General features: G+C 38.3%; 1 protein-coding gene across 13 annotated transcripts in view; it reads right to left on the bottom strand.

The window, feature by feature from the left end:
- Positions 1 to 27,780, bottom strand: part of camta1a (calmodulin binding transcription activator 1a) — a 437,191-nt gene that overhangs the window by 166,453 nt on the left and 242,958 nt on the right. For all 13 annotated transcript variants that reach the window (XM_067445898.1, XM_067445899.1, XM_067445903.1 and 10 more), the window contains one exon: positions 26,222 to 26,357. In XM_067445898.1, coding sequence (XP_067301999.1) covers positions 26,222 to 26,357 — 136 coding nt within the window. The remainder of the gene's footprint in view (positions 1 to 26,221; positions 26,358 to 27,780) is intronic.

Raw genomic sequence — 27,780 nt, 5'->3', positions numbered from 1 at the left:
AATTCAAGTATCTTGGTATCCTAATTGATGATTCACTCTCTTTTAAACCTCATATTCAACAGTTGGTAAAAAAACTAAAGCTGAAATTGGGTTTTTATTTTAGAAACAAGTCATGTTTTTCCTTTGAGTCAAAAAGGAGGCTTGTTGCTGCCACTTTCTTGTCAGTGCTGGACTATGGCGATGTTCTATACATGAATGCTTCCATCACAAGCTTGAAACTGTTGGATTCTGTTTATCATGGAGCTCTTAGGTTTATCACAAACTTTAGAGCACTTACTCATCACTGTTCTTTGTATGATCGGGTTGGTTGGTCTGCATTGTCCACCCGTAGACTTAATCATTGGTACATTTTTATCTACAAGGCAATTCTTGGTCTGCTTCCCCCATACCTCCAATCTTACATCAAAAAGAAAGGTACAGGAAGATATTGTCTTCGTTCTGAGGACTTATTTTTATTATCTGTCCCTCAAGTCCGGACAGAATTGGGAAAAGGGGCTTTTAAGTATGCGGCCCCCTGCACTTGGAATCAGCTGCAAAATGTGCTGAATCTTAAGGAGCCGGTTTCATTGGTTGCTTTTAAATTACTTTTAAAAAACATGGAAGCTACACATACTGGCTGTAGATGTTATGATTGACCCAATTATGACGGAAGATCATTGCCGTTGTTTATCGTTTGCGATAATATGTGAAATTCTGATTTCTTATGACTTTATAATTATTTATTACTTGTACAAATTGTTATATGTTGATGTCATATGTTATATGTTTTTATGTCTGAAACCTTGTTAAATGTGCTGCTGCCTCTCTTGGCCAGGACACTCTTGGAAAAGAGATTTTTAATCTCAATGAGTCTTTTCTGGTTAAATAAAGGTATAATAATATAACACTTGCCTGGTGGTTTTTGGATATTTTACTGCAAAAATACTACATGGTACATGGTGCACCTTTAAAGCATTTTTCGAATAATATGCACTGATGAATCATTCACAATAAGATCATGAAGGTGTGTTAAGAAAGTAAAAAGTGTTGACTGGTGTTAAATTCAGCCTTACACACCTACTCCATTCCCTCAATATCTTCCTAACTATACCCTTTTCTATTGCTCTCAGTGACACATGGTGTAAACTCCAGCTGTTGAATATCAGCAGCTCTCGAGTGAAACAGGTGATGAAATCATTTACAACACCATTATCGGATTAATTACACAGAGAAGAGTGGAGGAGGAGAGGGAAGCTTTAGCAGAAGAAAACAGAAACAGCGAACGCACTGCTGGGCATCAGTGTGTGTACAGTATAACAGCGATAGTGAAGGTTCTGCCATTGGGCATAATGTGGCACCGTATCTGTCAAATAAGCACACAGATACGCAGAGGAACTGCACTTGCTGAAGTCACCTCTAAACAATACACAAACCTCTCTTCTTTCACTGACTCTCTCTAGGACCGTAGTGCTTGTCTAAGTTTAGTGCTGTGCTGGGTATGTCTAACTCCCCAGACAATTACTGTGTGCATGTTAGCCCAGGGCATTCAGCGGAGACACATTAGTGTTGGTCAGTATCCCAGCATGCTCAGCTCACCTGGGCAATGCCCCCATAGGCTTGGACTGTTGATAGTCTTCTCTCCTGGGCTGGTGCCAATCAGCAGCACATCCGCTCACAAAAGCACAATCAAAATAGAGAGAAAACCAGTTTGCAACAGTCTTGGGTGATCTGTGTCTGTAAATCAAACAAATGTGCTCCTCGGAAGAAATCACACTTTCTTAGCTTTCCTCCCTCAAACCCCTAAATCCCTAACCAACCAACCAACCAACCAACCAACCATCCATCCATCCATCCATCCATCCATCCATCCATCCATCCATCCATCCATCCATCCATCCATCCATCCATCCATCCATCCATCCATCCATCCATCCATCCATCCATCCATCCATCCATCCATCCATCCATCCATCTGCATAATCTGTAAACTATCATCTTCAAATGTACAGCTTTACAGACAGTTTAAACATTCAAGTATACTGTAAGTTTGGTCAAGCAACAAATACAAAACAAAAAACAACAAAGTTTATTTTGACAAACTTTCCTTTTAATTCTAGTTTAAAAATATCTTTTTCATAAGCGTAATGCACTTAGGAAACTTCATCACATCTAAATACTTCTCTTAAATGATGTGTCTAACCTAATTTGAAGAAAAACACTGCTGCACAAAAACGAGAGAGAAAAAACAGACCTAGATCTAATTGTCAAACTGCATCGAATCTGCAGGCACAACATATATAAAAATAAAACATAAAACATTAAAAAATAATAATAATAATAATATATATATGAAATTTTATATATTATATATATATATATATATATATATATATATATATATATATATATATATATATATATATATATATATATATATATATATATATATATATATATATATATATATATATATATAAAAGACTTCAGGGTATTACATTTAAACTAGGAAATGCACTTGTTGAACAAATATACTTGGTTAGAAGTATTTCAGATATGGACTGATAGATTTTTAATTTCATAGCCCAGCTATCTTTTGCTACAATCGCTCAGTTCCTTTCCTGACTACTTGAAGCAAAAACAGCTACAAACATTGTTTCAAATATTGGGAAGCACAATTATCATGCTCAAACTGCTCCAACAAACATTTAAAGAAGGTGACTGAAAGAGAAAGCGTTGTGGACAGACACTAACAGGAATTTTTATGGCGGATAAAGCCATTATTTAGATTTTCTTGCGCACAAAAACTATTCTCGTCGCTTAGTAATATTATTGTACAGCCACTGTAGTGAGATGGACTTTGTAATGACGTCTTTAGTGCCTTTTATGGGTCTTGTGAGTGGGTCATTGGAAATGTACTGAACGCCAATGGAAGCCTATCTAAAGCCTTTCTCAGACATCAGCTTTCAACAAAAATATCTTCATTTGTGTTCCGAAAATGAACGAAGGTCTTACAGGTGTCCAACGACATGAGGGTGAGTTATTAATTAAATAATTTAAATTTTTGGGTGAACTAAGCCTTTAATGTGAGTGAGACCAGCAAAAAAATGCCATTTGTGATGCCATGTCAAGTTAAAAATAGGTCAATGTCTCAAGACACCCTTGTTTGGTTGTGCTACGTCTAACTATTTTGAACACAAGAACTTGTCCTATGTGAATGACCTCTTCGAATCTTGGTATGATCCAGTAAGTGTATGTGTGTGTGTGTTGTATGGTAGAAGGTTTGGTGCGATGATCAGCGTTGTATCATCTTAACACTGTGGATGTGAAATCCTGGGATTAAGCTCCATTAAACACAGAGAGCCATGGAGCTTTTATATCAGGATTTCACTCTTACAGTCTGCTCAGTCACCATGCATGCACGCACAAAAGAAAACCACCATGACAAGTCCTTCACCTTTATCGACCAAATTATAAAAGAAAAAAAGAGGAATAATCGGCCTTTCTTCTATTTTTCGTGTTTCTTTTTCTTCTCCTTCACTTGCTCTCACTGAGAAGAGACGTTGGAGTCATTAAACTGCGTAGCACGTGTCTTTTAAAGGCACCAGTGTCCAGAGCAGCATGGGCTCTGAGCGCTGTCATGACTCCTACAGATCAGTCGCAGTGGTCTCCGGGACTTCTTTCCCTAGTGGTTCTCTCTGTGTTAATGGGAATTGACCAGTGTTGTGTCCCTGCTCTCCCCCTGGAGATGGCCCATTCTACCCGATGGCTACGGACCAGCAAGCCCTTCACGCCCGCCAGCCTCTGGCTGCAGTACAAGGCTGATGAGGTCGCGGAGCAAAGAGAGAAAAGGGGGAAAAAAACAGCTATAGAGGTTTCAGTGCTGTGGAATCAAGCCAAACAAAATCGAACCAAGCACATTCCTAATGGATGATAATTGACCTGAAAAGTGAAGAGAGATTTTGTATGCATCCATGGCATAATGCATTAAATATATCTTCTGTGTTATGTGTTTGCAGTATTAATTGAGGGGTTTAAAGAGGCCAAATCCAATGTCCCTTTTCAGATCATGCATTCCCTGGGAACATTTTTGTTGTGTACATTTTTTTTCCTTGAAATATGTTTTTACTCGCTCTCTTTAAAGGGGTCATGAACTGAGAAATACATTTTTTCTTTGAGCTTTTGACAAATAAGAGGTCATCTCAAGAATATCCTGTAAGTTTCAGAACTGAAAACTTCCTTGTTAGCCTAAAAACAGTTTAAAAAAAAATCAAAACCAAGACTGGGTGGGTGAAAGACCACTTCTGCAGAAGAAAGTCAATGCCTACTTTATTACAACTTTGGCCCCGCCCACTGGTGTGTTAGTGAGATGATGAGGAGAGTAATAGGTTACATTATCACTGGACTAAAAATAGATCAATATTTTTAGTCCAGTAAAACAACTTATAATAAATAACCACCTAACCACCTAATAATAATTTAAAAAAAAACATTCCAGAAAATACAGATCCTTTGGTAGGTAACCATAAGCTAAAATCAGGGCAGAAACTGGCCTTTTTTTCTAAATCATGACCATTTTTGATGTAAAAATCATACAAGCGGTAAAAATCAACCGCAGGAGACATTATAAAACAATGCAGTTCATGATCCCTTTAAAACAAATGTTACTTGCACTTCCAGATCAAAGATTCATAAATAAATGTAATTCTCAAAGTGGTCCTGACTTAAGATTGTCATAAGTGTGACAATTATTCAAATACTATTTTTGGGGCCACAGTACCTCAAAATACAGTGTCATGTGACAATGACCTCTACATGAAAAGCTTTCAGATAACACCATAAAGAATAAATTTGCTCTTTTAATATTTATTAATGCAGTTTGTAATGTTATCAGTAATATAGTAATGCTATATGATCACTAAATGTTTGGCTGCACTGGCTGTCTGCTCCGAATGGCATGCAAAACATGGCTTGAAAAAAAAAAACATACAAATGTCTTGTATGATCAAGCCTGCAGTCTCCCTCTCATTTACTGAAGCTTTCGCGCCTCGATCGCCCCCCGGTGACCGGTCCCAGTATAGCCGCCCCTCTGTGTTTTCTAATGGACGCGAGGAAAACTAAATAATAAAATTACACTTCAAAAATGTTTCCCCAAAGTTAGTTTATGTCACTGAAGGCAGTTATCATCACGATGATTTCATTTCAGGTGTTCGTTTTAAAAATAAGTTTACTTTGAGTTAGTTATTTGATGCTATAAAAACGGGGGTGTGACGTCATGATTGACAGCTGAGACTGACGGCTTCTCTGAGTGAAGTTGTCACTGAGGCACTAACGGACTTTTTTCGAAATTTTTGGGAGCAGATTGGAGCTTTAGCTTTAATTTCTGCATTTCCATAACTGTTTATTTCACACCAACATAATTAATTGTTCTGCATCTGCGAGAGTGTGGGCAGGCTTTTGATATCACTGCTGTACTTCCTGCTCTACTTCCTGCGCTCTACTGCGCAACTCCGGTCCCGAAATCGCTACTGCGCAGACTCGGTCCCAAGATGTCAGCGCCGTGCACCCCCGCCTGAAAGCTTCAAATATGGCAAGCGGAAACGGATGATGTCGAGTCGTCCATATTTTTTTACGGTCTATGTGTATGATACATTTATTTTAGGGGGCAATAGTCTGTAAACTCATATACATTTCTAGCCTGGTTTAAACCAGACCATTCTCAGTAACTGAGTTATGGTCTGGCAAAGCTTGATAGACAAATCATTTGCAAATGGGCATCACCAACGGACGATGACGTATGCAGAGTGACAAAGAAACAGCTGAGACAGCAAATCTCGGTTTGTGATTTTGAGTAAGATGTTGCAATGGCTTCTGATGACTTTTGCCATTGTTGTAAAAGAAATATGACAATAGCTGGTGTCCATCGCCACTCCATCAACATCTTTGCAAAATTTGGAAAACTTAATAGCATTTCAGACCGACTGAAACATCTCGGATGGACGGCGCCAAAAGAAAACATCAAGCTTTAATCGCATTTGCCTCAGTTGTGAGGCATTTATATTGCAATTAGAACACGATTTGCAATATTTCGAAAATAAAATAATATTGATGAGTCTTTAGAAAATTGCCTTATTTTGGAAGGGTCATGAATATTAATGTTGAGCTCTGCTCTGATTGGCTGATTTCAGCAGCTCACAGCAGTTCAGTGAAGCGGCTCGTGAGTCCTGACCGTCCTGACAGAACACAGACAGACTAAATGATTCTTTAAGCAAAACATCTCAAATGGAGATTGATAAAATGCAGCTTACTTGTTTATTTGGTGTTTTCAGATCATCCGTGCATGAGAAAGAGCTCGTGTTCATGCGGCTACCAGATTTCAGTAATTAAATCCCCCATACAGAGCTTTTCTGTGAAAAGAACACGTATACATCCAGCGTTTTACCTAAACATGTCCAATCTGGCAACCATATGTACGGGAGCTCTCTTTCGTGCGCCGGTGAACTGAAAACACCAATAAACAAGTAAGCTGCATTTTATCAATCTCCATTGACTCCATTGAAAAGTTATCGTTTTAACTTATATAGTGGAAAAGGTGACGTTTGCTAGAAGGATCACGTGAACGATCTGTAAGCAACATACAGTATCTACGGTTATATGTTCCATGCCAGCATCCATCTTTGTAATGTACCAAATGTGCTTCACCGTTGCTGCGCTGTCGTCACCGTGTAAAGCCCGCCCCAACGTTTCTGATTGGTGGCGTGATTTCGACGGATTAGAAATGGGTTTGAATGGGCTCTTTGCCAGACTACTTGCAGTTGTCTGGGTTTTCCCAGGCTTAATACATTTCCATACAGTTTTCTTTTTTTCTAATCAAGACCTAGAAATGACTAAACTCATTTTTTCTATACTACATAGGAACCCTGGGAACAGGTATAAAGGTAGATACATCTATCACTTGGACTGTTTTTAAATAGTGTGCCATAGAGGAGTAAGCTTATACCTGCTCTGGACTAAAAAGAGCCACTTTCCATCAAACATTTATAGACACATGACATACACACAGGCAAGGGCAAACCTGCACAGAACTAATACACACAAGCATCTAACATACAAGTCACACACTGATGTCTTGTGCACACACTCACACTGTGTGGGCCAGAGAGTGTCCTCGCTCCGCTGTGGGCTGTATTGATCTGTGCTGGGCTCTTTATTGAAGTCATGATTCATGCTGTTGCTGTCTCTCTCTCTCTCTCTCTCTCTCTCTCTCTCTCTCTCTCTCTCTCTCTCTCTCTCTCTCTCTCTCTCTCTCTCTCTCTCTCTCTCTCTCTCTCTCTCTGCCCCCCCCCCCCTCCCCCCTCGACATAGCACCAAGCAGGTATATTTACTTGCTTTGCAACTTTATCCTTTGACCCCTAACTAAATGACTGGTTGATGGGTGTCTAAGTCAATAATACATGCTGGTCAAAAAGGTTGTCACAATCGCAAAAATATTAGAAACCAATACAATCAATTTCATGATTATATTTAAAAAATGTAAAAATAACAATAATAATAAAAAAAAAAAATAAAAAAAAAAATTATATATATATATATATATATATATATATATATATATATATATATATATATATATATATATATATATATATATATATATATATATATATATATATATATATATTTGAGGTATTGATCTAGGCTTAGCACAGTTGATTGTTTTGGTAAATGAAAAAAGGCATATTTAACAATCACAGCCCATAAAAATATCAAGCTTATACATGAGCCCGTGCAGAATAAATGTTTTATAAATACTTGCTACTTTATATTATGTTTTAATATTTATTTAAACTCCTACAGAATGAAATCAGTATTAATGTAATGTAGTGAGGACTGATGTTTTATTTTATAGTTAATTTAATTAAAAATAAAGAATTTGTATTAAATTTGATTGAATTGTTTAAATTATTTGATGCAATCTTTTATCTTATGTTTTTATTTGTTTTATTGTTTTATTGGCACTGTGGCTGCTGATTTCTTGTTGGCCAATTTAAAGAATCGCTGGTGAGGTATTGATGTAGGATTAGCACAGTTTATTATATATATATATATATATATATATATATATATATATATATTAATATAAAAACATTTCCCAATACAGTAAACAGGTTTTGCTTCATGTTTTTTATTTGATTCAAATATTAAAATAAACTATCAGTAACAAAATAAAGAAAAAGAAAAATTCTAAACAATAAAACAAATAAAGAGAGCATAAAATAATTGAAATTCAAAATGAATAAAATTATTCAATCAAATTTAATACAAATTCTTTATTTTTAATTAAATTAACTATAAAAAAAACATCAGTCCTCACTACATTACATTAATACTGATTTCATTCTGTAGGAGTTTAAATAAATATTAAAACATAATATAAAGTAGCAAGTATTTATACAACATTTAGCTTGATGTTTTTTTATGGGCTATGATTGTCAAAAATGCCTTTTTTCATTTACTAAAACAATCAACTGTGCTAAGCCTACATCAATACCTCACCAGCGATTCTTTAAATTGGCCAACAAGAAATCAGCAGCCACAGTGCCCGAAGCTTATTAAGAATGAGAGAAGACCCAAAGCCCTGTTCTCACTCTATAGATAGAGTCTGATTTATATAGTGCAGGGGGACTGATGAATCACAGCCCGTCTGCTATTCAACACGGCGAGACGTATACAACACGCACCCACACATGCACTATTGAGAAGAGAAAATCGTTTGAAACAATCTCACAAGCTGAAACGCTTTCAAAAGCCATTTAATGTTATAGTCGAGTGTTGATATTGCATTATGGGGAAGTGTTATGCTTTGTGTATTTGATAATGCGTTTGTTGATGATTCTGTACTCAGCGTCATCGAGAAAAAGCTCTGTATTGCTGACTAATGCCCTTCAGTGCAGTGAGACATATAAAGCCCCCTGAGTGAGCGTTCCATCTCCAACCAGCAGAAATTAATTGACTGAAAAAAATTTGCTGTTTAAGGTTGCAGCGGGTTACATGAGGCAGAGTAGCAATTGTTCACTGTTTGCCTGAGGCTATATCGCGTTTATTCTGTCTCTCTCTCTCTGTGTCCGCTATGCGTGAGATTCCTCCTTGATTCTTTTCTCCTTCTCTCTCTCACCCCTCCTCTCCTGTCCACTTTTCAGAGGCATTTCTAATAGATCCATCTTTCTCCTACAGGGGATTCCTTAATCCCAAATCCTTGAAGAAAGAGAGTGGATTTGGCATGACTGCTGCGTTGTGCGCGTTTGTGCATGTGTGAGTGACTGTGCGTGTTTTCTCAAGTACGGGCTACAAGTGGGAGGTTCGTACCGTGGGCCTCAGTGTTGAGGAAAACAGATTCAGTGCTGTGCAGAAGAGACCCTTAAGTGTTTCAGCTCACTCAGTGTGAGGATCATTGTTCTGAAGATTAAACTGCTATCTGAATATTCTAAGAAAAGCTTGAAAGCACTTTGATACGATGTGAGGTAATTCTTGTTATATTTTTTCCGCCTCAAAAGCTAGGTGGAATTTGCTATGTTAAAGACAGCATGAAAAATAAATAAATAAATATAATTATTTTCTTTTTTTAATCTTACTTTCACCATATATTTTTCAGACTAGATTCATTTTAGTTTTTAAAAACACCCTAGGGTGGGGTAAAAACTATATTAACAGACTAAATTATTTCCTCTTTTTTTTCTTACTTTTTTTCATTACAAATTATTTTTTCAGTACACTGTAAAAAAATATTTAGAAAAAAAAGTTACCTGGTTGCCTTAAAATTTTGAGTTCATTGAAATTAAAATTTTGAGTTAATACAATGAACATTTTTTGAGATTCGACAACCTTTATTAAAATATTATTAAAAGATTTTGTAAGCATATTGGGTAATTGTGTGTGTTTTATTTGTGATGACGCAGTGAAACTTGCCAAATTGTGCTATTTTCATGATTTATCACATTTTTTATGTGGTTCAGATACAATAATATTTTGAGTTTCTATTTATTAAACAAATTTCCTTCATTGTATCAACTCAAATTTTTTATTTTAATAAACTCAAAATTTTAAGGCAACCAGGTTACTTACTTTTTTAAGTTAAACCAAAAAAAACCTTTTTTTTTTTACAGTGTAGAAATATTCAGTATTCCCTATTAATAGTTTTGCCGTACACTTGTTTGTAAAACTTTATGATAATATTTCCCGGCATGATTTGGGAATGATCTAAAGACAATTTTCTGCGTCAATGGAAACAAGAACGATCTGACCATTTGTATAAAAGCGTCACATGGCCACAAAGTGCAGAATCTTAAACATGTCTTATTTTACATCACATTGTTTTAAATAAAATAAAAAAATCGTCTCACTGAAGCAGTTAAATGCGCTGCGAACGCAGTTTCATGTTATCTTAAATGCTGATTAAGGATTAATTTCAATATGTGTCTGAGATTATGGCTGGAATTGTGTTAAGATCCCTCTCTGTGGAAAGAGATGGTGGAAGCAGGCCAACAGCTCATGCATCTTAAAGGGGTCATAACAACCATCCCCTCCCCCTCCCCCTGAAGTCCACTTACAATGCACCAAAATAGCCAGAAAATAGTTTCCTATGACCATTTACCACCCTCTATATGGCCCATATAGTTAATCTTGCCATTGCATGCTGCTTCTAAGGCTTTGTTCACAACTGCACACAACACACTGTGGATATTTTGCAAATGCAGTCAATATCCAGTGAATCTATATCCGAAGGCGACTTGCCCCTTAAGATTTTTAAGCCAAACAGATTTTAATGCAGCTTCCAGAAAACAAAAAAATATATTTCATATTTGATAATTAAGCTTTTGAAGTGTACAGTCACACCTGTGTCATTAGAACTTTTAGTGTCACATCATCAACCACTAAATTCAAAACTGTGTTTTGCACTTTGGCTGGCGTTGAGTCAGAGACAGACATGATCAGCGGCAGCACTTGTCATGTATCATAACTGTTTAGTTTTTTCAAACATATAGGGCCCCATCATACATCTGGTGCAATGTGGCGCCAGGCGCAAAACTTTTTTCTTTACTAATTTCAACACAGTTATCATTTTCACATCCAGCACCATGTTGTTTGACCACCCTGAAAATAGGGTGTATTCAGCCACATTGTTGGCACGTTGCTATTTTGAGGCAAGAGAAATAGACTGCTATTTAAAGTTATTAGTATGCACCTATAGGCAGGTGCACAACAAGCATACACTTAGCTTATTACACACACAGGGACATTTAAATATGAATAATTAATGGAATAAAATGTAAAAGACGATTATTGTGTACATTTTTTTATATTGCATACAATATAAAAAAAATATTCGACATGAAACAAACTGTTCTGTTGTGAACCCCGCCCCCATCAAGTGGTGCCCCCTCAATAATAAGTGCATGACACCCCTGTCTATATTGGCGATGTCATGAGGCTTTCTCACAGTACAGTAGCTGTCAGTGTGGAAGAGAAGAAGGAAAACTGTACATTTTGCCACTGATCATGTCATGACATCGCAGTGCTGAACTCATGAGTAGCATGAGGGAAAAAAAGTGAGAATATTTTACACAATGCATTGCATATATCAGGTCCAAATCCTTCAGTCATGCACTTTTTACTACACATTAAGTCACATACAGTAGTTTTCCAAGAGTATATGGGAGAGAGGGGGTCGGGGGGGAGTGTAATTGGACAGTTTGGACAAAAAACAAACAAACTAAAAAAATGGCATGGATTTTTGAAATATCAGCTCATGCCACAAACTGTCAACGCATGTCAATCATGACCAAAATCTTAGCTGAGATGTATCACAAAGTCTGAAATAAATGACAGTTGACAAAAAAATGCTGATTGTTAGCGCATAATACCTAAAGCAAACGAATAGAACCTTTTTGTTAAGTCTTACTAACAGATTTACAGAAATATCAATAGTTCTAATTTATTTTAAAATCTTTAAGACTCATTAGAAGCTTCTAAACCACCGAAAGAAAATAATGAAATGATTAATAAAACAAGAACAAACAACTGTGAAATACAGCCACACAAATCCATTTGTGAAAAGGAAGAAGCGTGGGAGACCCAGGGAATGGCAGGACTAAATGGGAAGGGTGCTTAACTGTATCCCCTGTTGCCTGGAGCAAAAGACTTTAACCTGTTTTTTCCTGTTAAACTCCTCTTAAGCAGTGCTTTCATGTTAAATATCAACTCCCTCCATATCAGTGGTAAAATAAGCAGCTCCACGGACGTTATATTGCTCTATATAAACACTTTAGCATTCCCTTTGAACTCCTCTCGCTGCTCATTACGCTGCCTTTGAAGACGGGATGTTGGAACATTGCTACATTTTGATTTTACAGTTATTAAGCATACATAGCAGCAAATTCCAACTTGTACCCCACGTGTCAATAATGCATAACTTAGTGGTCAGCTCACAGAAGTAAACATCTTTTGGTGCGTACCGCGCACAGAGACCTTGGCGGAGCAGGTACGGGAGAACTATTACACGGAACTATCGATTCGGTGAGATTTCTGCAGACCTTGCAGAAAACATGAGCACAAACGCAATCACAAACACGCAATAATAACGTCACCCAGGGTTAACTTCAAACCGTAATGATGTCACAAGGAGACTATAGCGCTGCCTGCCTGTTTTTTTCACCAATTCCACAGCAGACACTCACAAAAGTCAGACCGGAGCAGTGAAAGACAGTTTAACACTGATCTGAGAGCGAATGAATGAACATAGCCATGACAAACAGAGGTTGACAGCTGGTTCTATGAACATCCTTCTGAAGAGAAGCCTCCTGGGAACTCCCTCCGCTGATCTGACAACACGATACATCTCTCACCTCTTTTCTCAGTGCAATTATGCAGCGGCTTACTTTTACATTACACATATCACTCTGAAACTGGAGCATCTGTCGACTACAAAGTGAAGCTAATCCTCTCTTTTCTTAGACGAAGGGGTGGAAAGTGAGTCTGTATCAGAGTCCAGGCCCTGACGTAGGTAATTAAAAAGGAATTTCAGATGACCTAAGAGGGAAAAAAGGAATCTTTATGAAAGCGCTCGCTAGTCAGTTTAAAGCTGCACGCTTAGTGTCGTCGCTTTGAACTTGCTCGGCTCTGATTTGTGTGCTGAATGCTGAAATTCCATCATCAGCCGAGCTGACAAATGAGCTGTGAGCACCACGCTCCCAGAGAAGAGACTCAAGCACTGTGCACAGAATCATACATCAAAACAAAGACATATCTCCTTCATTATGCTCTCTCTACACTGGCGCACAGGTATTAGTGCTGAAGGTGTTATGGCCCATAAAAATAATCAGTGATCTCTGTCTGTTTTTACAGAGGAGTGAAGGCAAGGGAGGGGAGGTCACAGCAGAGCTAATAATTAGAGCCAGAACAAGGGACGTGGTGTTGATGGTGGAAAGCGCCGTGTTCCTCAGCCTGTAGCCTTGTCTCTGGCTTTACCTTGAGGTAATGTCTCTTTCTCTTCCAGTGGCTTTGAAAAGCAAACCTTGAATGTCTTTTGCACAGCTCCACTGATCAGCCAACAAATTGTATTTTAAAAAGCTCACGCAATCAGTGGCATTCATACGACCACTCAATTTTACAAGTAATCTAACTAAAAGCCTTTATGTTCGTCATAAAAAAAATATTTATGTTGGTAACACATTAACTGAATCTTGTATATGTAATGCATTATAAATTATAATGCTTTGAAAATAAGATAAAATACATTATAATACTTACCTATTCATAGTTATACTGGAAAGACCCAATTCAATATGTTATAAGTATTATAAGTATATTATATTATATTATACTGTGAATATGTAAGCATTATAATGCATTATAGCCCGTCTAAAGGTAAGGTGTGTCCTTTCATTAGCATCACAAAAAAGTAACTAAACAAAAAAGACATTTTTTTTAAAGGGTTGTGCATCAATCAAAACTCAATTGAAAGGCCTTTGAAAGAGTGTATACACCGATCAGGCATAACATATTATTACAATATTGTGTTGGTCCCCCTTTTGCTGCCAAAACAGCCTTGACCCGTTGAGACATGGACTCCACTTGACCCCGGAAGGTGTGCTGTGGTATCTGGCACCAAGATATTAGCAGCAGATCCTTTAATTCCTGTAAGTTGCAAGTTGAGGCCTCCGTGGATTGGACTAGTTTATTCAACACATCCCACAGATGCTCAATTGGATTGAGATCAGGGGAATTTGGAGACCAAGTGAATCATTTCTGCTTTGTGGCAGGGCACATTATCCTGCTGAAAGAGATCACAGCCACCAGGGAATAACGTTTCGGGTGTACATGGTCTGCAACAACGCTTGGGTAGGTATGTGTCAAAGTAACATCAACATGGATGGGAGGACCCAAGGTTTCTCAGCATAACATTGCCCAAAGCATCACACTCCCTCTGTTGGCTTGCCTTCTTCCCATAGTTCATCCTGGTGCCATGTGTTCCCCAGGTAAGTGTTCTGGGGCGGCAGTGGCTCAGTGGTTCATGTAGGTTGTCTACAAACCAGAAGGTTGGTGGTTCAATCCCCGGTTCCACCTGACCAAGTGTCGAAGTGTCCATGAGCAAGACACCTAACCCCAGCTGCTCCCGACGAGCTGGATGGTGCCTTACATGGCTGACATCGCCGTCGGTGTATGAATGGGTGAATGTGAGGCAAAAATGTAAAGCGCTTTGGATAAAAGCGCTATATAAATGCAGTCCATTTAAGCAACACATACACACCCATCCATCTATGGGATGTAAAGGAAGCGTGATTCATCAGAACAGGCCAGCTTCTTCCATTGCGCCGTGGTCCAGTTCTTATGCTCACGTGCCTACTGTTGGTGCTTTCGTCAGTGGACAGGGGTCAGCATGGGCATCCAGACTGGTCTGCGGCTATGCAGCGCCATACGCAACAAACTGCGATGCAATGTGCATTCTGACACCTTTTTATCAGAACCAGCATTAACCTGAGCAATTTGAGCAACAGTAGCTCATGGGCCATGACCCTGTCGCCAGTTCACCACTGTTCCTTCCTTTGACCACTTTTGATAGATACTGAACACTGCACACCGGGAACATGCTCTGACCCAGTCATCTAGCCATCCCGATTTGGACTAGGGCTGTTTCGAATGCCGTTTTTTGAGCTTCGAAGCTTAGGTGGCAATCAATATCGAATATTCGAAGCTTGGGTGGGTGGGGCTAAATATATAATAATAGTGTCGGTTTGCATTTGTATCATCTTTCACGACTTCACGTTTCACTCTTCGGCATCGTAAATGTGTTGTGGCAGACCCAGTGGAGTGCAGTGTTGCATTTTGTGCAATATGATCAGGTGGCACACATTCTTTAAATATTAATAAACATTTAATAATCTTTTAAATAGAACAGTTTCCGGTACGCATTACACGGGCAGGTTTATGCTCCGAAAACGGACAGTGCACAAGTGATACAAAACACAAAGTCTGTTGAGAGCAAGAACTTTAATAAGGTATTAATAACGAACCTTTCTTTAAAACAAATGCATCCCAAAACAGAAATTAAATTAGTAACACACAGTGATTTCAACAAACTGTAGTAAATAAAGAACACGGTAGCATCCTTATAAACAGTTGAATAAGAATAAATGAATTGTTTTTAAAATGACACAAAATGTAATATCTATTACAATTAGTTTTATTCCAAATAAGGGATTTATTTTGTCTTATTCTGACTTTTTGTTAATTTAAATCTTTAAAATGCGCAATGCTTTTATTGAAAACATGTTGCGGTGTTATTTTTTATTTATTATTATTATTTCAAGCATGAGTGAGAATGAGTCCGCTATGGAAGTCACGTGTTGAAAAAAAAAACACGAATATTCGAATCTCAAAACTGAAAATCGAATGCCACCTCACCGAACGAATATTCGAATATTCGATTATTCTAGTACAGCCCTAATTTGGACCTTGTCAAACTTGCTCAAATCCTTATGCTTGACCATTTTTCCTGCTTCTAACACATCAACTTTGAGGACAAAATGTTCACTTGCTGCCTAATATATCCCAACCACAACAGGTGCCGTGATGAACAGATGAAAAATGTTATTCACTTCACCTTTTAAAAATATCACGAAATTTGGCCTATAGCACCTTTAAGCTCCATTTCCCAGAATCCCACTGTGTTGATTAAACTTCCTTTAATTCCAATTCCGCTTGCTGTGGGGTGTGGCTAGTTCACATTCCAACTGAATTGAAAGGGACACAATCATTCCAACATTACTAAGAAATTAAATTACACAGCTGGGTAGATCATTCATATCGTCTTATTCTGTCATAACATGTCAAACTTTTCCATCCACCTTCATACAGGAGGCCTAAAATCCTGCTGTCGATGCTAAGATTATTAGCTGTGCGTTCTGAAAACTAATTACACAGGGTTTAAAAGACATGACTGGGTGAGTTACTGCACTGACTATCATTTCCATCCAGACTTTGAATTAGATATAGGAAGTCTGGCTCATGCCAGATTTACAAAAACAGATCAAAGACATAAGATGGATGGAGGGACAAACCACTTTGTGAATTAGCTGTACAGTACTCTTGTGAAATGTGTTATTGGAAGACTAGTATTGATCTTCATTCCACAGTCATAGTGGCACAGTGATGCTTCATTCTAAGTGAGAAACAATCAAATATTTTATATTTCTCACATCCTTTTCTGCTGTCCTTGCTTTTTGAACATTCTTCTTATTGACAACACTTGAGGAGACAGCAAGTCATCATGGGAACACGGTCTGTCTGCACCTTCAGAGCTAAATCTTCAACAAATCTCTCGCAAGAGTTTGGAGCCGCAAAACCATGGCAACGGCACACTCAAAAACATCATAACCGGATTCAGCGTCTGCCTTCCACACATATGATATACAGAGATTGCAGGAGTGAGCAGTCACTGAAAGAAATACAGCAGACGCACAGAACAAACGGAAAGAGAAGGAAGGGAATAGAGAAAGAGGGGCAAATCGATTTGCTCTCTATGCATTCCAGACAGTTGCGGAAAAGATTGGAAGTTTCAGAGAACTGGGCAACCTGATACTTTCATTTTGTACTTCCATCAGTTTATACATATCTGCTAATTTCACACAAGAGCTGGAAGCAGCGGTTTGTTGAGAGAAAGTCTGTTATGTCACTTCCTCCCCCTTGTCTCGCATCTGGCTTTGCAAGCTGTTGCTATCGGCGACCGCATCTGTACGTGGACACACCCTGCTCACAACAGCATGTGGCGTATCGCAAAATAATAGCCATTTTCTAAACAATTACAGACAAACGTCCCCCTGGAGAAAGGAGATGCTGATAATTGGAACCGAGAGCGGCCTCCGTTAACACAAATAAACACGGCCGTGTATCGCTGATCCTGCAAAGTAGCTGTTGCTTTCAATCTGGACGCAGACTGGTGATAGCGTTGACATACTGCAACCTTCCTCGCCGCTGTCCGCCAAGAAGGTGTCCACTTGATTATGGCATTACAAAAAGGCGGTTTTGACATTTGTCTTCATTATTATCAATGGAGAGAGGTGATTGAGCTATAGGCACGCTCCATTAGCCTTGCTCATCGCGTACTCGCGTGGCTGATATCGCGCATTAGATGAAGTCAACATGAAATAACATGTTGGGTCCGACGGGGTCTGGATGGTGCACTGGGGTAGTGCTGCTCTCTCGCCCGGTGGAGGTTAAGAGAGCGGGAGCTGCATCTAAATAAGAAAGCTTATTTCAATCTGTATAATTACCACTGGGTAATGAAAAACTCGCCCACCCTGCCACCTTCACTTAAGAGAAATCAATACGTGTTTGGGAGTTTATTAGAATGCCGGAATCATGAGTTGGGTCTTGGGGAGGGCAATATGTGTATCAACAGCGATCGAGTCCTCCGCTCTTTGAGGCACAGATGCTGCTTGGGGAAATCTTACAGCACTCAAAACACAAATTATTTAAGACTAGAAACAAATATTTATGGTATGGCCAAGAATTGCTATTGGCAATGATTGGGTGTTTACTGGCTACAATCTTAATATGGCCGGCCACACACACACACGCACGCACGCGCACGCACGCACGCACGCGACATTCCATAGGCATAATGGTTTTTATACTCTACAAAATGTATTTTCTATCCCCTTACACTGCCCCTACCCCTAAACCTACCCATCAGAGGTAATAGCCTGCATTTTTACTTTCTAAAAAAACCTCATTCTGTATGATTTATAAGCATTTTGAAAAGTGGGGACACGGCCAATGTACCCTCTCCTTGTACATCTGGTACATCTTTCTGAGGACTCAATATTTTTATACTGTACAAACCATATATTTTATCCCCCTAGACTGCCCCTACCCCTAAACCTACCCATCACAGAAGACTTTCTGCATTTTTACATCAAAAAACTTGTCCGCTGGTGCACATGCATGATAAAAATAAATTATGCCCAGCAGAAAATGTGGAGGAAATCGCTTTTGAGAACCAACATTTTTTGGGACAGGGACATTAACTTACTGGAGAAGGATTTTCTCCATCTCTGGTAAAATAGCAATCATGTTGATAAGTGTGTTCATTAATTATTACTTGTTAAATGTCTTCCTAGTTTTTTTCTTTTTCTAGGGCTATAGGGATGCAGAAATCCTGGGTGTAATCGCAGACTCATAAAAACTGTCATAAAAACTGAATTTTTTGTATAACGTGGAATTCCACAGAATTTGTCACATTTTTGGTGAATAAATTAAAATCAGGTCGGTACACTTAAAATCATATTGTGTTATATATAATTATATCAATGAATATTGAACTGCAAAAAGACTTTAAATACAAATTTTGCATGTGCAAGATATTAATATCTCTGTGTGAATGAATGGCGCAGATGCAAGGTTTCATTTTCCACACACACTGAAGCATGTGATTTTTACTGTTTTTCAGCCTCTGCCATCTCACTAAATGAGGACATGAATGCATGAACTTCATCCCCAGAGCTGCTCTGAGAGTCACTTCATCCTTATTTAGATTAAATAAAAAATAAAAACCTCTAAAAATTAATACCAATCTGCCCAGTAACAACTAAAATATGACTGGCTGTTTTAGTGTTTTATACTGAAAAATGAACTAACTGAACCATGTAGCGCATCAATTAAATTCATTTACATTTACATTTATGCATTTAGCAGACGCTTTTATCCAAAGCGACTTACATTGCATTCAAGGCACACATTTTTACATTATTTTAATTACTTGCTTTCCCTGGGAATCAAACCCATGACCTTGGCGTTGCTAGCACCACACTCTACTAGTTGAGCTACAGGAAAGCTTCATCCCCCTCAGTATTCTCCATTATAAAGCCCTACTGGTAGTGACTAGCTGAATGTGTCTTGAAAATTTAAGGCATGGACAGTGGCAGAAGACCAATCAGAAACAAAAGCAAGTCCTTCAAGTCCAAGACTCTTTTTTTCTTTTTGTTTGCATTCCTAATCAATATCAATCAATAATGCAAATAATCAATGTGTGACTATAATTAAAATACAATGTATCCAGTGCAATGCGGCTCTTTTTTTCTATTTTTCTACCTAGTAAATATATTTTAAGTTAATTAACACCTAATTCATTTAGGGATAAGGTAAAATATGCTTATATACGGAGGCAGAATTCTTTAACAGATATAGTCTTCCCTTCATCAGGCCCTTAGTTAGTGAAGTGCAGTAAACACTGAGATTTTCTCAGGGCAAACAAGGCCATAGAACATGAGAAAAGAACTGATTTTACACAGGACAAAAACTGAAAGCTTAGTCCATAATTCATGGAGGTCCAGCTTTAAAGCTTTAATTTTACTTTGTACTTGCCCTTATGAAAACTTACAGATCCTGCACAGCATCCACAATTTTTTGATATCATATAGTATTTTTAAGAGAATCAACATAACCACTGAAGTAAAAAAAACTGACTAAAGTTTACCCTGAAATTATTTAATTGCTTAAAAAAAGTAAAGTAATAAGTACAATACAAGGTCCAGGAAATAATAACTGGTCACACACAGAGGGAAAGAAGTAGAAATAGATTGATTCTTGGTTGATCAAGAGCCTACATTTTTTTTCTTGTAATTGAAAAATGTATAATTAACGAATGTCAAGCTAAGATAACCCCCTTAGGCCTTTACAAGTTTTCTTATGTTTTGGCTTAAGCCCCAGATGTCCAAAACTAAACAAAATACATAATAAAATAAAATAAAATAAAATAAAATAAAATATTTACCTTGCCACGGCCACTTAGTAAGGCATTATTTTCTTTTCCTGATTATTTCTCAATTTCTGTAAAGATGCTTTGGAACTATGTGCATTACAAAGTGCACAGAAACCGAACTGATCTGAATTATGATGATCCCTCAAGTCAGCCAATACAGTAGAGACACAAAGAGTTAAGATCATCTACCTGCATACAGTGCATCCAGAAAGTATTCAGTGTTTCACTCTTCTCAAATTTTACCTCAATAGCCCAAACAATACCCTATAATGACAATGTGAAAGAAGTTAGAAATATTTGCAAATGTATATATATATATATATATATATATATATATATATATATATATATATATATATATATATATATATATATATATATATATATATGTAAATCATATGTACAAAATCACAGCCTTTGCTCAATACTTTGATAAAGCACCTTTGCCACCAATTACAGCCTCATGTCTTTTTGATTATGAGTCTACAAGCCTGCCACACATATTTTTGGGCAGTTTCTTCTATTCTTCTTTGTAGGACCACTCAAGCTCCAGCAGGTTGAATTGGGAGCGTCTCTGCACAGACATGTTCAGATCTCTTCAGCGATGTTCAATCGGGTTCAAGTATAGGTACTGGCTGGACCACTCAAGGACATTCACAGAGTAGCCACTCCTTTGTAATCTTGGCTGTGTGCTTAAGGTTGTTTTCCAGTTGGAAGATGAACCTTTCCCCCCAGTCTGAGGTCCAGAGTGCTCTGAAGCAGGTTTTCATCAAAGATGTATCTGTATATTGCTGCATTCATCTTTCCCTCTATCTTGACTAGTCCCCCAGTTCCTGCTGCTGAAAAACATCCCCACAGCATGATGCTGCCACCACCATGCTTCACTATAGAGAAGGTATTGTCCAGGTAATAAGTGGTGTCTGGTTTCCTCCAAACATAATGCTTGCCATTCAGGCCGAAGAATCCAATCTTTGTTTCATCAGACCAAATAATTTTGTTTCTCATGGCCTAAGAGTCCTTCAAATGCCATTTGGCAACTCCAGATGGGCTGTCATGTGCCGCCTGGCTATGCTACCATACAAGGTTGGTGTATGGTAGATTGGTGGAGTGCTGCAGAGATAGTTCTTCTGGAAAGTTCCCTCTCTCCACAGAGAAACGCTGGAGCTCTGTCAGAGTGACCATTGGGCTCTTTGTCACGTCCCTGACTAAAGCCCTTTTCCCCGGAATGCTCAGTTTGGCCGGGTGACCAGCTTTAGGAAGAGCTGTGGTGGTTCCAAACTTCTTCCATTGACAGATTATATTGGCCACTGTTAACTGTGGGACCTTATATAGACAGGTGTGTGCCTTTCCAAATCATGTCCAAGCAACTGAATTTACCACAGGTGGACTCCAATCAAGTTGTAGGAACATCTCAAGGATGATCAGTGAAAGCATGCACCTGAGCATAATTTTGAGTCTCATAGAAAAGGCAGTTTATACTTATGTACAACTTATTCACATTGTCATTATATGGTGTTGTTTGTAGAATTGAGGGAAAAAAGTGAATTTAATAGATTTTTGAATAAGGCTGTATCATAACATAATGTGGACAACGTGAAGTGCTTGAATACTTTCCGAATGCACTGTATGTCACATTTAACTTTTCTGCTTTTCAGCACTTTTCCTGCAACATTATTCATCAGATTTGTCCCTTGCTAAAAAACATGTAATAGAAAGACAAAACAGCTATCCTTGAAAGCTGTTAAATAGCCAAGAATTATTAGGAATATAGATGAGTCTGCTATGAGCTAAGATCATGGATGGTTGACTTCCTGATTAGGCCTTTGCAGCTGAGGGTCAGAAGTGGGAGACGTCAGCTACATCCAGGAAAGAAACTAGATAGCCAGTAATGGACATGCCTTTTTCAGGTGGCCCTGTTGCATTGTGGGAATGAGTAAGAGGAGGAAGAGGGGATGCTCATCTATCTCACCGTCTACACTCTCACCTTAAGTGATGGGGAGACGTCAGGAAGCCAGGCTACTATTTCACGCCCGGTTAAGTACTAATGCTGTAACACACATCTTGCTCCAATTTTAGGGAACAAGGAGTTTTACTGTGGACTCAAGGTTCATCTGTTCTATGAAGAGAGAGAGAGAGAGAGAGAGAGAGAGAGAGAGAGAGAGAGAGAGAGAGAGAGAGAGAGAGAGAGAGAGAGAGAGAGCAAAGGAGGTGGGTAGCCACCACAATCGCCACTTGAAGTAATATTCATGTACTGTAACCAGGAGACAGAGAGTTCTAGCATCCCTTGTTTTAAACACGCACAGACCACACAATATGACACCTATCACACACCCCTCCTTGAGAAAAAGCCCTCAGTGAAACGGCTCTGAAGGTGAAGGTCACGTCATTTATTTGCGTTTGCAGTAAACAGGTCTGAGGCAGACTGATAGGGCAAGGTTATTATCCTGAAGAGCACAGCTCTGATTGATCGCACCAGTCTATGGTGTGCTGGGAGGACGTACTTAGGGGCCGCTCCCCTATTATACTGTTGCTCATAGCGGGAGGAGAAAAACACAGAACCGTCGGAGTCCACTCGCTGCTGGAGTCATCTGATCAGAGGTCTCATTATGCTTCACCTATGGAGATTCAGTCATTTGACTGTAGTCTCTTCAAAGACACAGAGGGGATTACTTAAAGGTACAGTCCACTCAAAAATAGGGCTGTAACTAACAATATTTTTGATAACCGATTAATATGTTGATCAATTCTTCAGTTAATTGGATAAAAATGTAAATGTTTTGTATTTTCCAGAGAAAAAAAATCTGCTGCCCAATGTTGTCCTTCAAACAAGTTGCAAATTGATTGTGTGTTTTTAAAGAAATCTCTCTGTCAGGACCTCGGTTTAACGTCTCATCTGAAGGATCAATTTAATGCATCCTTGCTGAATAATAGCATTAATAATAAAATAAAAAATCATACTGACCCTGAAATGTTGTTATTCTATACATTATATGCAAATAACAATAATAATTGAATTCTTGTGTGAAACACCAAAGGAAATGTTTATCAGGATTTCCAGCTGCCTTTTATCCATTAATTTAAAGTGAACGGCGACCAGAGAAAGCTGTGGTTACATTTTACTGCAGGAAAAAGAACAACATGGACATTCTTCTAAACATCTCTTTCTGTCGTATGCCATTAAGCCTGCTGTGAGCTAGGAAATGTTTGCACTGTGCAGTCTTTTTTTCTCAGCGTGACAGACATGCAATTTTCTGCTGAGTCCACCTTAGTACTCAAAGCCTTCTTGCTATCCTTCTGAAATTAGCCCACTGTAAGCTACAGCCATTTACACAGGAAAAACATATGGAGGCATGTTAGAGGATAAGCCTGCCAGATGACAGCAGGCGTTGCTGAGAGATATAAAGGAAGAGGAGACAGGGAGAAAGGGAGAGAGAAAGAGGTTTGTTTGAGTGTTTCTACAGCTCAGTGGGTGAGTTCAACTCTGAGTTACCTCAACTCAAACAAGATCTTTTAGCAATAGTCAGTGTGTGTGAGGGTCAGAGGATACCTCAGACATGACAGGGGCTTATGAAGATCCTTGCAGCATTTCTCACATATATCTGAACTTCACAAGACTTTGCTGGATGATGCGTTAAGAAACTTTTACCACCCCGAATGTCCTTTAAGGAACAGTTCACTCAAAAATGAAAATTCTGTCATCATTTACTGACTGACTGACTTTCTTCTGTTAAAGGGGGGGTGAAACACTCAGTTTCAGTCAATCTCATGTCAATCTTGAGTACCTATAGAGTAGTATTGCATCCTTCATATCTCCGAAAAGTCTTTAGTTTTATTATATTTATAAAAGAAATATGGGCTGTACCGAGTCTTTCCGGAAAAAACCAAGCGCCTGGAGGCGTATCGTGTGGGTGGAGCTAAAGAATGACGAGCGGTGACGTCCTCAAGCATGGAGAAACTCATGGCTATCGAGCTCAGCTAATAGATGATCCAGAATCATTTGGAGGCTGAAATAAATTGAACAGGAGAAACGGCAACAGCAGGACGTCCGTCTCTGTGGTATGTACTGTATTTAGTGGCCTAACAACATTTTTGTGTGCTTACTCGCAGTTTATGAGGACATGATTCGGTTTATGGACTATTGTATGCGACTAAACCTTAGCAGTAGCAAGCAAAACGGTTTTGCACGTCAGACTAGTGTAACGTTATACATAGAACAACAATGGAGTAACCTTAGCGCATTTGAATGATGAAGCACGCGATCGTGTCGTTTACTGTTTAATCACGTGACGATAGCCAACAGCACAGAAGAGAAGAGCCCGTATGGCCCATACAAGGACCTTCCGCTCTATTAACGTCAAGCCGAACCATACTTGAAAAAAACTCTCCGAAACTTGTGAGAAACCGGAAGGAGTATTTTTAACACAGAAATACTCCATCAAACGTCCAACATTAGTTTTTGAAACTTTGTCTATGTTTAGGATGGGAATCCAAGTCTTTAACAGTGTAAAAAGCTCAGTATGCATGAAACAGCTTTTCACCCCCCCTTTAAACACAAAAGGAGATGATTTGCCAAATCAATCAATCCACAAACAACGGCCAGTGGCACTTTATGTGGCCACGAAAAGAACAACAAAAATAGTCAGTTTTATTGGTGTGCTAGATTTAAAGTCTTTCACAGTCATTAAATACCTTTGTGTGAGGAATATGTCCACTTTCTACTTTACTATAAAAAATGAATGTGACAAATAATGACAGCGGACACATTGAATTAAACATTTTGAAGTAGAACATTTTAAAACACAATAATCTATACTTTTAAAAGTCATTTATACAGTCTTTTCCTTTTTTATAACTTACATTTTTTGGCCTTTTTCTATCATATGACTCCACAAGCCATGGAATATAGAGCATGAGTTGTATAGACCACTTTTATGATGGCCATTTTTTGAGTTTGAAAGTTAAAAGTTTCCATCATTGTCTTGAAAAGAAAAGCGGAAACATTCTGTTAAACACCTCATTTGATGCTAAATCCTATTGGTTTGGACAACATGAGAGTGAAAGTTATTTTTGGGGACTGTACCTTTAAGAGGTAAAGCTGTTGAATTTAACGGATAATGGGTAGAAACTCAAAACTTCCTCTGAAACATCTGCTCTGAGAAAACACACTGCCAAAAAATGATTGGCACCGATTTGGTTGTTAAGTGAGGTCTGTTCACTGTCTAATGAGAGCTCCATGAAGAGAGAGCAAGCAGAGAATAATGCACATCTTGGCAAGTGTATCAAATATTCTGTGTGTGTGCTTTGTCGTCTATATGGCTGTATAATATGAGCTTGGGCTTGGATATGCAAAACAACATCACATGACCTTAGCATACTCAACTATCCAGGGGACACCATAGAAAATGATAGATATTCAGTTCAAACCCCCAAAAACAAAAGAGTAAAACTCTGGATCCAGCACCCACGCTGTTTGGTGCATGTGTATATGTGTGCATGAGTGGATATAAATCAAAGAGTGCTCTCTTTCTCATACACACACAGCGGGGCCGTGCCAGGGCACGGAAAAGCAGAAAAGGGCCCTGCAGTCTACCTGTGATGGCAGTGGCTCCCAGCATGGGGGAAGATTAATGCCGGCACTCTGGAGCAGAGCAAACATCCTGAGCTTAATAAGGTACAAACAATTGCTTCCATTTTGTTTGCTATCAAGGGAAAACTAAACTCGGGCTTCTGAGGTGTATTTTTTCATCCTCACATGTGGACTAGAAAAGTAGGAGCTGACTTGGGGACTCACTGTGCGTGTGCAACAGCTACAAAACCACGGCGCTCGTGTCCAAGCGAGAGGGATTCTTTTCTTAAGTGCGCCCATTACTTGCACCTGAGCGATTTCAAAGCGAGTCGATGTGTTACGGTGCGGACGAACGGCCTCACCTCCACTCCCTGTACTTTGAGCTTCATGTGATCCTCCCGCGTGGTCTTCCCATCTTTCCTTTTTTTCCAGCAGTAGCCATCCTTTCTGTACTTCACCTTCTTCCTATTGTAGAGGATCATCGACCCATTCTGTGGCCTAGATGCAGAAATGAGGGGAAAGGAAAGAGAAGTGGTGGATGGAAGGAAGGAAGGAAGGAAGGAAGAAAGAAAGAAAGAAAGAAAGAAAGAAAGAAAGAAAGAAAGAAAGAAAGAAAGAAAGAAAGAAAGAAAGAAAGAAAGAAAGAAAGAAAGAAAGAAAGAAAGAAAGAGATAGGATTTGGTGGGGTAGGGTGGAAGAGGAAGAGGAAGAGAACTTTTAGTGCTGAGGAATGTTTTCGGCAGAAGTACAAAGAAGGCTGATTCAAAGTCAGAGAGAGAAGCAGCAGGGCACCAGTGACTAACGCCTCACACACTTGTATACAGGAGTTCGTGGCCATGCAGAGTTCAAATAAGAAACCTGTAAACTACCATCGGTATTTGAAACACATATTACCTCTGTAATGTTACTTTCTAAGAGTTCTGTTTCATAAATGTACATATTCCTTCTAAATTCTGCAATATGTTTAGCATTTGTAATGCTTTTTATAATATACATAATGCGTTGCTACAGTTCAAAAGTTTGGAGTCAGTAAGATTTTTGAATGAATACTTATTATGTAAGTAAAGAACATTTTAGAAAAATAAAACATTTATAATGTAAGATTCCTATTTGAAATTACTGTTCTTTTGATCTTTCATCAAAGAATCTGGATACGTTTTTACAAAAATATTAAATCAGCACACTTTGTTTAACACTGATAATAAGAAGAGCATTTTCTGCATTCAGCATATTAGAATGATTTATAAAGGATAATGTGACACTGAGACTAGAGTAGGAGTTGCTGAAAAATCAACCAAACAGTTATTTTAAATTGGAATAATATTTTTCAATATTACTGTTACATTACTTTTTGAAATGTTAAATCCCTTGTACTGACCCCAACCGTTTCTTAGAAGAATAGGTTCTATATAAAACCTTTAAAGGTTAGGGTTAGGGTTAGGGTTAGGGTTAGGGTTAGGGTTAGGGTTAGGGTTAGGGTTAGGTTAGGGTTAGGGTTAGGGTTAGGGTTAGGGTTTGGGTTAGGGTTAGGGTTAGGGTTAGGGTTAGGGTTATTTTTCCCCCAAAACAAGACAATACTTTTTACTTGTCTATTGTTTCTTAATGTAAGAATTTTTTGATATTTAGACTAGAAACAAGACAAAAATACTAAATAAGTGCATTTTTTGCAGTGTTCTATATAGGACCCTTTTTAAGTGCCAAAGGGGTTCTTTCTTGTCATTATAGAACCAGATTCTTTAATGACAACAAAGGACCCTTTTGACACTTATATTCTATATAGAACCTTTTAAGGGTTCCAAATGCGTAGCGCCGATAGAACCTTTTCTTCTAAGAGTGTGTATGTATAGAATAATTATAATTTCAGGAGTATAATCTTTATTATTGTAATGCATTTACAACTATCCTAAACAATTTTTTAATT

Source organism: Pseudorasbora parva, chromosome 6 (genome assembly GCF_024679245.1).
Source record: "Pseudorasbora parva isolate DD20220531a chromosome 6, ASM2467924v1, whole genome shotgun sequence".
Classification (NCBI taxonomy): domain Eukaryota; kingdom Metazoa; phylum Chordata; class Actinopteri; order Cypriniformes; family Gobionidae; genus Pseudorasbora; species Pseudorasbora parva.
The sequence above is the reverse complement of the archived record's forward strand: the minus strand, read 5'-3'. Positions and strand labels throughout refer to the sequence as shown.